Consider the following 12004-nt stretch of genomic DNA (forward strand, 5'->3'; position numbering starts at 1 on the left):
TTACAGAGGTTTTCTGCTGGCCCAGGTTCTTTCATTTCATTATACAGCATTAAAAAAAAAAAAAAAATCTGTTTCAGTGCATTAAAACAGCCCAACTTACCTTATTTAGAGCTGGTAGATTTAGAGCTGGTAAATGAACTATTCTCGGATTTGGTTTCTCAGTCATTTAGTCAGAATGTTGCATTTACTTACTTTTTTCAAGCTTTGTACATTATGTACTTATTTGAAAGTTGTATCTTTGTGACTTAAAAGTTAAAATATTTGGCATCTAGTAGATACCTTACCATGAAGTAAGTATTTGCTTGTATATGACTGGACACCTGTCCTTTTCTGATCACCCCATCTCGTTTTTGCCTAAAGTATACCTTGACTTGGAGGATTTAGCTGAATTGCACATCCCAGTAGACACAGGAGCCATCTGCAGAGAGGAAGATCCTCTGAGATCCCTCACAGAATATATCTTGTACATTGTACACTTTTTCAGCGACTAGTTTCTCCTCAGTTACTGGATGAATAACTGATAAAATAAATGAAATTTATGGGGTATTATAAAGTTATTGATATTAAATTTTAAAAGGTTTAATTTAAAGCTAGCACCAACATTTAGACTGGACTGAGGTAACAGTACAGTGTACAGATTCTACTTGTACATTTTCCACTCTTAGTAGCAATTATTAAGAATATAAAGTCTTACGTCTGCCATTTTACTGACCCGAAATGAGAATTTTCACTGATGCAATTTGTATACAGGGATCTTCATTCCTATTTATTGGGAGACCAGGAAGAAAATGAGAACAGTGCAAACCAACAAATTAATAATAACCAGCATGCTCGAAATAACAATGCTATTCCAGTGGTGGGGGAAGGCCTTCATGCAGCCCACCAAGCCATACTCCAACAGGGAGGACCTGTCGGTTTTCAGCCTTACCGCCGGCCTTTAAATTTTCCACTCAGGGTAGGTACTATACATACTAACTAGAATTCTGGTTGTTTTTTTGTTTTTCAATTTTCTGTTGAGAATTGGTGCTATTAGCATACAGTTGTCTGTGTAGGCATCATTTCCTGAAAAAAAGCTATGTTATGCTTCCCTCATTATGCAGTATGATATGTGTTAATGATCAATTAGGTAAGTTTGTCAAATTTTAGAGCTTGGTCATAGAGTTGAGGTTCCATGCACTTTTGCCCCCTGTTTTTGGGAAAATAGGTCACTGGAGTGAAGAAGTCACTAACATTATTGATAGGTTTCTGTTATGTTAGATTTTTATTAGGTACCAGGAACTAGAATGGGCATTTTAATATTTTTCCCCTATTTAATCCTCATTCAAATACTGGTCAAGTTCAGAGTGGTGATTTCATATTTATATCTGATGAAACTAAAGAGCACATTAAGAAACTTTCTTGTCCCATGGTCTCTAAACTATGATTTGGAATTTTGTCACAAATGTAAGCTGCTGAATACTGTATGATTGCAATGAAGTCATACTTCAGTTGCACCCGCTCTGATATTTTATAATGTTCTGGGCTTGTGTGTCAGATTATTTAAAACTCAGCCTTAGTTTCTTCTTTTGTAAAAGTAGGGCATGATAATATTTTTGTGGCGTTTTGTAGATTAAGGGTGTCCATTTATTCAGTCATTACGCAAATATGTTGAGTATCTTTGATGTTTTAGGTGCTTGTGAAGGAATTAGAGAGCAGACACACAGTCTTAGCCATGAAACAGTTTACCCTCTATTTGGGACGGAAGGTGGGGGGGTGACAAGAAAAAAAGAGTATTACTGATTCAGGTTCTCATGGTAGGTGTTCACAGAGGGTGCTGTGCTTTAGTCAGGCTCACTGATCCTTAGTACGGGCCTAAAGGAGTCTTCATGGAGGAGGTGACACCTGAATAAGTCTTTAAATTTGAGAAGCCAGGCAGAGAAAGACACGGACAGTGGGAAGGGCCTTCCAGCATATGCCAGGACAAGGGACAGTTTAGTCTTGGTAGTTCTGGAACTGCAGGTAAGGTAGTTGAGTCTATTTGGAGGATGGAGTGTAGGATGGGGAGTGGTGAGAGCGCAGGGCTCTTAAATCAGCAGGAACCAGAGAGTGGAGAGCCTTGAATGCCACGGCAGGACTCAGTGAGCTGTTGTCCCTGCTGCTTTGCCTGCTTGAAGCATTCTGTTTCTCGTACAGCAGTTTGTTCTAGAAGGCTTTGCTGTTTCACTCAGAAGGAAACATGAAGGTCAGCTTTTCCTTGATCTCTTAAGCAGTCTAAAAGCAGAACTCGTATCTGCTCCCTTTTTCCTGGTCTTCCCATGGTCTCTCGGTTCTCCAGAGACTGAAAAAGTCCTTATAAGCAAAAGGTATTTTTTGACTCAGTCAGAGAGAACTGCTAAAGGGTTTCTCAGTAGTCAAAAGCTGACACACCCTCAGTCTCCTCTCTTTGCTTTCTAGTCAGTCCTTTCAGTCTTCCTGCCAGATCCCTGCCCTCTGGTCTTGTGACAACTTACACCTGGTAAGGTAGAAGGGAAACGAGTGATGGCCTCCCTTCTGCCCCAGGGTAAACATTTCCCTCCTCCGTCTTTTATACTTGCACACTTCATTACGGTAGCCGCTGGCCACACATAACTATTTTCATTTATTAAATTTAATTAAAATTAAGTAAATCTTAAAGTTCAGTACTTCATGTACACTGGCCACATGTTAAATGCCCAGTAGTCACATGTGGCTGGTGGCTACTGTATTGGACAGTGTAGGTGTAGACATTTCTGTCATCACAGAAGTTTGTAATTGGATAGCGCTTGTTATAGAGTTAAGCTTTTCTTTCATGAAAAATTGTTTTCAAATATTTGATAAATGGGTACATACTTGTAGTTTGTAATTTTTAGTTTGAATAAATAGCAAGGAAAGACTTAAGCAGTTACATTTTGTTTTTATGCTTTCTGAATTAAAATATGTTTGCTTGTTACTTGTTGATCTATCTTATTTTATGAAAATGGATGCTTATTTTCCTCTTGGCCTACATCATAGGTAATTTTACATAAAGTAAAAAATTTCCTTCTTGTGGAAAATGGAAGGAAACCTGTAAATACAAATACTGGCAATTTCTTTTTAATGGTAGAATTGTGTTACTTCTTTGAGGGATGTCATAAATCAGTGATCCATATGAACAACTATTTGCTTTTCATGTTTCACTTTGCAGATATTTCTGTTGATTGTCTTCATGTGTATAACCTTACTGATTGCCAGCCTCATCTGCCTTACTTTACCAGGTATGAGCTTACCCTTGTTTTCAGCTAATACCATCATTAAAAGATTTTGTTTTAAAAGGGTGTATTTTTCCGAGATGTGATTTTTTTTCATCAGATATAAACTAGAAATAGTTTCTGTCTCTTACTTTTGATTGAATATGGGATATTGAACCATTTAGGGTCCACCATCTTTGGACTCATTTGTATTAGAGCAGAAGGGGACAGGCCCATATGAAATGTTACGATTCATTTTGGAAGTAAAATACTGTGGTCAGTATTTTTTCATGGACGTTGTCTTATTAAAGAATGCATTTTCAAAAAGTCATCTGTATGATTTGTCGTTTTTAAAGACAGTTATTTTGATGTTAATTATCAAATCACATATTTGTCTTTAAAAATGACTTACATTCATACCCACACTGTTTGGGCAGGTTGCAAAGAAGCCTGTGGTTAGCAGCATTGTAACTTGCACGATTTCACTGCTGAGATGGTTTCTTTTCATTTGGAGGCAGTATTGTTCAGTGGTCACGAGCATGAATTTTGCCATCATGTAGACATGGGTTCAAATCTAGCCTCGTACTTTGTGTTCTATTTCTGAGCGTTGGTTCCTTAATCTTTAAAATGGAGATAGTGTCTACGCTGGGGGCTTGTGAAAATTAATGAGTTAAAATACAGAAAATGCTCAGCACACCTACTAGTCCCTTTTAGATACTAAAAAATAGTAATTAGTACTGTATGAAGGAGAATTAATCCCTAGAAAAATAGCATTAAAAATATGGGTCTCATTCTCTCTAGCCTTTTTAAGAGTAAAGATATAAAGAAAGTTACTAAATTTCATAAATGATCTTGCCTGAGAGATTTTTGGGGTGCGTGGTATTATTTATTTATAATAACTTTTTGAGGCAGTCCCTTAACTCTCAAATCTGTTTCACTGAAGTTCCGATATATTTAGATGTCTCTTAATTATTTTCTGAGAAATTTGATATGTTCTTTTTTAATTGTGCTTTTAAAATACTGTGCCCACCTCTTATTGAAATAACTTTAGGTTTTTATCTTGATAAACCATCCAGTTGGAAGAAAGTTACTATAAATTGTTTGCATTATTCCTAAAATATTGAAGTTATTGACAGCACAAATAATAGATGGTAAATTCTTCACAGCCATCCTATTATGATGATTTCAGTGGTGATGGAAGTAATGACAAAGCCACCCCCCACAAAGCTTTCTTCAGCCTGAAAGAACAAGCTATTGACATGGCAAGTCAGAGTGCACGTCACAGGAGAACTTCTCCCCAACCAGTGTGTTTTGGTTTGTGTATTAATCAAATAATTGTGCACTCCTTAGAGCTTTTTTTTTTTTTTAAATTGAAGACATTGATATATCAAAATGTGATGTCTTTTGTTAATGTGAAAACATTAGGACAATAAAAACATTAGGCTTACATTTCTCTTTGCATAGCCATGTGTCTTATTCATCAGCCTTTCTATTTTCAGTATTTGCTGGCCGTTGGTTAATGTCATTTTGGACGGGGACTGCCAAAATCCACGAGCTGTACACAGCTGCTTGTGGCCTCTATGTCTGCTGGCTGACTGTAAGGGCGGTGACAGTGCTGGTGGCATGGATGCCCCAGGGACGCAGAGTGATATTCCAGAAGGTTAAAGAGTGGTCGCTCATGGTAGGTTTCAGAAAAAAGACAGGTCCATCTGACAGGGGTCGTGAATATTTTCCATTCATTTCTTTCATCTTCTCGTATTTATTTGTTTCTTCATTATACTGATAGTGTCAGGAGAGTTAGTTTTTTGAGTTACAAGTAATGTTCTTATAAGACAATAGCTTTCTGGTTCATTCTGAGAACCATAGACCTGGATTTATATTTGAGGGTTAAAGGAAAAATGAGGCACATAACTATATTCGCAGTATAGAAACCAGCTAATTTGTATTTTCCACACGTACCCTATTAGTCTCTTGTTGAAAGACTTACTTTCTGAGGCTACCTTAAGAAGGGCTAAGGAAGATCAGCAGAAACCAAGACAGGTGCACTGTAAAGACTGATTTCATAGCTTCCCTTTCACAATATCTTTGCTCCTCTTCTCTCTGTGTCTGTTATATTCTCCTCTGACTACTTAGTCCAAATTCTAGAGTAGCCTTGTGGCTGGAGGCTGCTGTTTTGGACAGCACAGATATTGGACATTTCTATCATCATTGTAAGTTCTGTTGGACAGGTCTCTTCTTCAGGGAGACAGATTGGTCAGCTGGATTGATCACCTGAGCTAGGTTGTGCAGAGTCTTGCCCCCATCCCTGTCCATCGCAGGGGTTACAGGCAGCCTGTGCCTGGGCCACCACTGGGTCGGGGGCCTGGGCCAGTCAGTGGCTCTTCTTGGTCAAATGATAGCCTAGTCCTGAGAATGGGATTGTGAGAAAAAGAGCACAGACACCTCGTTAGTAATGTGTAGTTAAATGAGTTTTTCTAGAATTTTCCCTTTTGTAGCAGTAATGCATAGTGATTTCAGGTTTTCATAATAGCTTGAGCTTTTTTGGTTACATATTCTAGAAATCTCATTTAAACTTATAACTTAATAAGTGTGTAAACTGTTAAAGCTATTATATTTCTTCTGTTAGACATCAGGTAAAAGAAGAAAAATAAACTCCAAAATAGAGAAAGCATTTGGCTAAAAATCAGAGATCACCTTTGATGCCATGACATCTTGTTTCCTAATAGATAATGAAAACATTGATCGTTGCGGTGCTGCTGGCTGGAGTTGTGCCACTCCTCCTGGGGCTTCTGTTTGAGTTGGTTATTGTTGCTCCGCTGAGAGTTCCCTTGGATCAGACACCTCTTTTTTACCCATGGCAGGTAAATGCATGTGTTTGGCACCTGATATTTTGCTAAGGATTTGGGATCAGAAAAATCCTTGATTATTTTCAGGGATTTTAAGTAGTTTCTTTAGAGAGACTCTTGATTTTTTCTAATCTAGAAAGCTGTGTAACATTGATTAAATGCCTTTTGCAGACATTATTGATCTTAGTGAGTGAGCACATTCAGGTGTTGAGGGGGCAGAAGCTAGGGTGCACGGGATTGAAAAGGGAAGGGTAGGACAGTAAGTTAACACTTCCAGGGAATTTGGCTATCCAGGGAATTTGGCTATGCAAGAAGAAAGCAAGGTGAGAGTGGGGAATAAACATTTCTCTATTTAAAGAAAAGCCTTTTAATTGTTTGCTATCAAGGTATGCAGATCATATAACTCCCTGGAAAGAGCTTACATTGTAGATTAAAATGTCACTAACTATTCATTTAGGCTTCACCAATATTTAAAGATTCAAATTGTAGTGCTGGTCTTTAACAGTTCACCTTTCAGCTAGGGCAAAGTCCTTGGTCCTTTTATCTTTGGACTTTAAGCAGTGACTTGCACTTTTGAATAATTATAGAACGTTCACCCACAAAGTCACAGCTTCACGAAAAAGGGCATCCTCAGGAATCCCACATGTCACAGCAAAGGTCATAAAGCTCATAGAAAAAGAAATTTAACTTTTATATTGAACTAAAAGACTGAAGTTATTAATGTCATAGAATTAAGATCTCAGATTCTTAGAAGATATTAGAGAAAAGGAGCTAGGCAATGGCTTTGGTCATTCAAAAGCTTTTCAGCTCTATTTTTACCTTTTATTTGCATATTACAGTGGAGTTTTCAAAAATGAAAATTACTGGGGACAGATTTCCCTTCTGCTCTCCTGATAAAGAACTTCCGCAAACTTTACCAGAAAATATTTACTTGAGTGCTTTAATGTGTGTCCAAATCCTGTGTTGTATGACAAAGGTGAAAATGAGACTACAGGAGGACTTCTTGAGGAACTTACACTCTGGTGGGAAAGATAGTTTGGGCTGTGATTGACGGCAGCACCAGGAGCCTATGGCATTGTGTAGGAGAGGAATTTAATCTAGCACTGGTGGGTGTCAGCTGTGGTTCTATGTAAGAGATACTGTCTTAAGATACTGTTCCAGTTTGCTAAAGCTGTCATTATGCAAAATACCAGAAGTGAATTGGCTTTTATAAAGGGGATTTATTAGGTCACAAATTTACACTTCCAAGGCCATAAAAGGATCTAACGTAAGGCATCGACATGAGGATACTGTCACTGAAGAAAGGCCAGTGGCGTCTGGAAACACCTCTGTCAGCTGGGAAGGCGGGTGGCTGGCGTCTACTGGTCCTTTGCTCCCAGGTTCTGCTTTCAAAATGGCTTTCTCCAAAATGTCTCTGTGCTTCTGTTTCTCTTAGCTTCACTCTCTCAGCTTCTGTGCATCCTTGTTTGTCCTTCTGGGGCATTTCTCTCTAGGTGTCAGGGGGTCCTCTCTTAGCTCCTTTGGGGTAAACTCTAGGCTTCATCTCTTAGTTTAACATTGCCAACCATCCTTCTCTCTGCATCTCCACTTGTCTGGGTCTGTGTTGGCTCTTAGCTTCTCCTGGGGGCAGACTCTGGATTACGTATCTTAGCTTCTTTCCAAAATGTCGCTCTCAGCTTCTCTGAGCTCCTTCTCTCCGTGAGATCTCTTAAAGGACTCTGGTGAACTAATCACTGGATGTGTGGGGTCACACCTCCATGGAAATGATCTGATCAGAAGGTCTCACTGTTGGGTGGGTCACATCTCCATGGAAACAACCTAATCAAGAGGTCCCTCCCTAATCAAATTAGGGTCCCACTCAAATGCAGTCCCACAAGATTACATTAAAGAATATGGCTTTTGTGGGGCATATAATAGATTGAAACCAGCACAGATACCTAAGTAAATTAAGGAGGAGTGAGTAAGAAAGGAAGAAGGTAATCCAGGAAGGGACTGATGGACAGACCTAGAAGTGAGACAGGGCATGCATGTATATGTAGAACTACATTATCAAGTTTGACTCATAGACTAGAATTGGTGAGAGATCGGAAATAGAGATATTAAGCATACATGATCCCTTTTTGTAAGAGATGCTGCATTAGTGATTGAAGGAAAGCTGTTTTTTACAGAATAATGCCAGCTAATAAAGGTAGAGGGACAAACAGAATTAGAGAATCACCATTTTGCCAATCCTAACAAAAATAATTGATTCTAGCAAGTATCATCATTGGATGCTGAAACCATCCTGGATGGTTGCTGGATCTTAAGTTATTATTGCTGCTTCATTACCAGTTAATGTTTTAGCTTTAATCAGTCCTTCCTCCTAGATAAGATTTATTGAGAAGCCCAGCCATAGAATTACCTCCACTTTCTGACAGCATCTGATAAAGAGCAAAGCTCTGCTTTCTTAAATCCTCCTCCAAATCACCTAACAAGCAGAAATCCCATGATAAACCTTTCCTCATATTCTGTTACTGAAGGCACCCAAGTTCCCCATGATATGTGTTCTCTTTGTCTGCAGGGAGTAATAAACACACCATGTTTGGCTGCAGTTATGCTCCTGGTGGTCTTGACAGTGCCCAACATCACTCAAGAAGTCATAGTCACCTTGGGGAATTGTTTGATACTATGAAACTTAAAAAATGCTTGTATGACTCAGCAGTTTCCTTTTCTGAATCTGCTGCAAAGATTCAGAAGGAGGCGTGAACAAGGCTGTTTTCTGCTATTACATCATTTTTTGTAACGGCAAAAAAATTGTAAGCAATGCAGTTGTTCGGCAGTAGAGAGGCTAAATAAAGTGTGGCATATGTATGTTTTTGAATTCCGTACAACAGTTAAAAAGAAAGCAATAGAATGTTCTGTATAGCCCTCAAACATGTTTGAGTAGGAGGAAAACAAGTTGTAGATGGGTTTGCACAGTATGGTATCCTTAATGTGCTGGATTAAGCCCCTAAGGTTGAAAGAAGAGCAGCCTGCTTTTTCTCCATCCCTAATTCTTAAGTTACTTGCCTTTCCTACATCAAGTGCCTGCAGATCTCTTGGAATTCTAGCAGAGGATCTAGTGTGGTGTATCCTTTCCTGTGGGCAAGGACTGGAAAGCAGTGATCTTGAAAGAGCTCGAAGCTCACAGATCTGTGGGCCTCCTCAAGGGAAAGGTCAGCATTAACCTCACTGGTGTGCTTTCTTGACTCCTAACAGCCAAGAGAGAGCTGCAATGGTGGGTTGAATCTTCCTACCTGTGAGCCAGGGCAAGTCTAGAAAAGCAGAGAGGCTTTTCTCCATGTTAGGGGAGAAGAGGGGGTTGTTGGCTTGTTTTTATCCCAGAGTTCTAACGGGTAAAAGATCCTTTTGCACCCCTTTAGGAGAATTTCAGCAGTTAGACCTGAGCCTTTTTGAGCTGACAGAGGAAAAATAAGTGGTTTATCTAAAGGGGCCAAGCAGCTACAGGAAGAAAGGTGAGGCAGAGCAATCAGAATACATGCCCAGTGATAAAGAACTGCTTGAGGAGCCATGAGCTTCCAAATCTCAGGAAAAAGAACACGGGAGATTGAATGGATGGTAGTGATGTAGCACAATATTGTGAATGTAAATAAAACCACTGCAGTGTATACTGAATGGTTTAAATGGGTAATTTTGTGATATAAATAACCTCAATTTTATAAAAAGCCCAAGAGATTGAGTGTAGTGTGTGCATATAAACAAACAGCAGCAAAAAAAAAAAACAAAACAAAATCAGTAGGCTCTATATAGCATGGATTTCAAATAAATTCAGTCGACGAATTAAAGATGTCAGTAGTCACCATTGAGGCTCAGATTGGAGTCTTGGAAAATCAATACAAAATGCAGAGCAAAACTGAGGAATAGGAAATTGAGGGGAAAGATAAGGGTTTGGGAGAATACATCCAAGGAAATTATATCAATAATATTAGTGCCAGAAGGAAAAAATGTAAGGCAGATTGTAAAGGGCTTTGTGTGCCATACCAAGGACTTTAGGGTTGTAAGCAGAGAAACCTACTTCCATGATCTGATTGGCACTTGAAGAGATCACTTGTTTGGGATGGGGGTTGTGGGTAGTGATCCCCAACTCCACGGCGTAGGGTACTGGTGAGTAGTCTGCTGTGGCGGCAGTGTTAGAAATGGAGAGCAGTGGAGAGTCTAATGACAGGAGGAGAACTGTAAATGCACCAAACTAGAAGCGACCTGTGAGCCTTTGGTAGGGTTTCTTTAGGCCAAATTTGGCTCCACAGTCTTATTTTCCCATAGTCAGCTCAGCCTGACTTCATGAAATAAAGCCATGGTTTTATTTTATTTGCTTCTTGTTCTCCATTAATGTCCATAATTCTCCAAATTCTTTTGGGAAAATAAATGTAGATTTTCAAAAGCTGGAAGAATGATTTTTGATAGAAACATTGAACATAAGCTGTTGGGTTAAAAATTCCCTAGGGTTCCCAGTGTATGTTCATTTTTTATAAAATTGTCACCAATCCTGCAGAATTTCTGGTTTGAAGTAAAATAGTATGAGAAAATTGTACAGCCTCCATGCTGGGTAAATTGGTAAAAAAAAAAAAAAAAAAAAAAAATCTGTTCAATGTTTTTTATTACCCTAGGATTGGGCACTTGGAGTCCTGCACGCCAAAATCATTGCAGCTATAACACTGATGGGGCCTCAGTGGTGGTTGAAAACAGTGATTGAGCAGGTAAGCAAGCAAGATCAGTTTTTAGAAAAAGACCAGGAGTAAGAGTGATTATGTTTGGAAGACGGCACTCTTACTCTTAGATCTAAGATTAACCAATAGCCTAAAGTATCTAAAACCTTGTCCAAAACAGAAGCAAAAATTACCATTATGTGCTTTTTTCTAGGCAGGAATTTTGTTCAAGTTTGATATTCAGGTTTCCCCATCTATACTAGATTTGGAGGAAAGGAGATCAGATGTTTTAGCTGTCTAGAAAATTCACTTGTGAGCAACCCTCTTATTTTCAGGTCAGCAACAAATAAATGAGGCATGAACAGTTCTGTAGTATCCTTTGGATGTATGTGAATAAATACAGTGGTTCTCAGTCCAGCATGCACAAAAAAATCCTGTGCCTGGAGATCTTGATTCTTGGAGGTGGTGGGTGCCAGGGAACCATCAGTTGTTCCAAGATGTTATTTCTAACATTCCAGCTGATTTTGAAGTCTACCAGAAGTGAGGTGGATTGGGGTGTCCTGCCTGCATGTCTTCATGACAGGAATGTGGGCCATTCTACTCTGGCCCTTGCACAGGAGTGTGAAAGTAAGGGTTTACTCATAGCTGGAGGGTGAAAAAATGTTGATCTTTATAATACCTTGCTCTCTGATGCATTATTTCCCATGTGTGCATGTGATTTTAAGTGAAATAGTTGGGATTGGGTGAGAAACACTGGGATGCCTTGCTCTGTTAATTAAAGTGCATTTAGGTTGCTTTATTTGGGATTGTAGGCATGCCTTTGGAGGGCTAAGCCTGTTTATCATTCATATCTGAATGCTTCGGGGCCACCCCTGAGGTGATGGGGTTGAGTTGGACTACATTCTGTTCCTGGGCTGTGAAAGGTTTAAGTGCTGGAGAGAGGGGGAGGAGGGATAAGAAAACAAGAAGAATGTTCTCTTGTTTTGTTCCCCTTGGCACTACGTTTTGACTTTCTGGATGATTGAAATGTTCTAGAAACTCTTGGAATTTTATTTTTTTATATTCACTGTAGAATTCTTTCATGATCTTAAAATTTTACTTAAAATACATTTTGATTTGTTACAGTTTGATTTATATAATAATATAGAGCGCTCTTAAGATATGTATGAAGTTACTTCAAGTTATGTGGTCTTCAACTAAATTATATATCATCTGGAATTGTACAAGTATAGTATTCTAGATTAGTGTC

The 12004-nt window shown here is 38.9% G+C and overlaps 1 protein-coding gene across 1 annotated transcript in view; it reads left to right on the top strand.

Moving 5' to 3' along the window:
* Positions 1 to 12004, top strand: part of MARCHF6 (membrane associated ring-CH-type finger 6) — an 80754-nt gene that overhangs the window by 53559 nt on the left and 15191 nt on the right. Inside the window, exons 19-23 of the mRNA XM_037799504.1 lie at positions 751 to 955; positions 3182 to 3251; positions 4724 to 4905; positions 5951 to 6085; positions 10717 to 10806. Of these exons, the coding sequence (XP_037655432.1) occupies positions 751 to 955; positions 3182 to 3251; positions 4724 to 4905; positions 5951 to 6085; positions 10717 to 10806 (682 nt within the window). The remainder of the gene's footprint in view (positions 1 to 750; positions 956 to 3181; positions 3252 to 4723; positions 4906 to 5950; positions 6086 to 10716; positions 10807 to 12004) is intronic.

This window comes from Choloepus didactylus, chromosome 11 (assembly GCF_015220235.1).
Source record: "Choloepus didactylus isolate mChoDid1 chromosome 11, mChoDid1.pri, whole genome shotgun sequence".
Classification (NCBI taxonomy): Eukaryota; Metazoa; Chordata; class Mammalia; order Pilosa; family Megalonychidae; genus Choloepus; species Choloepus didactylus.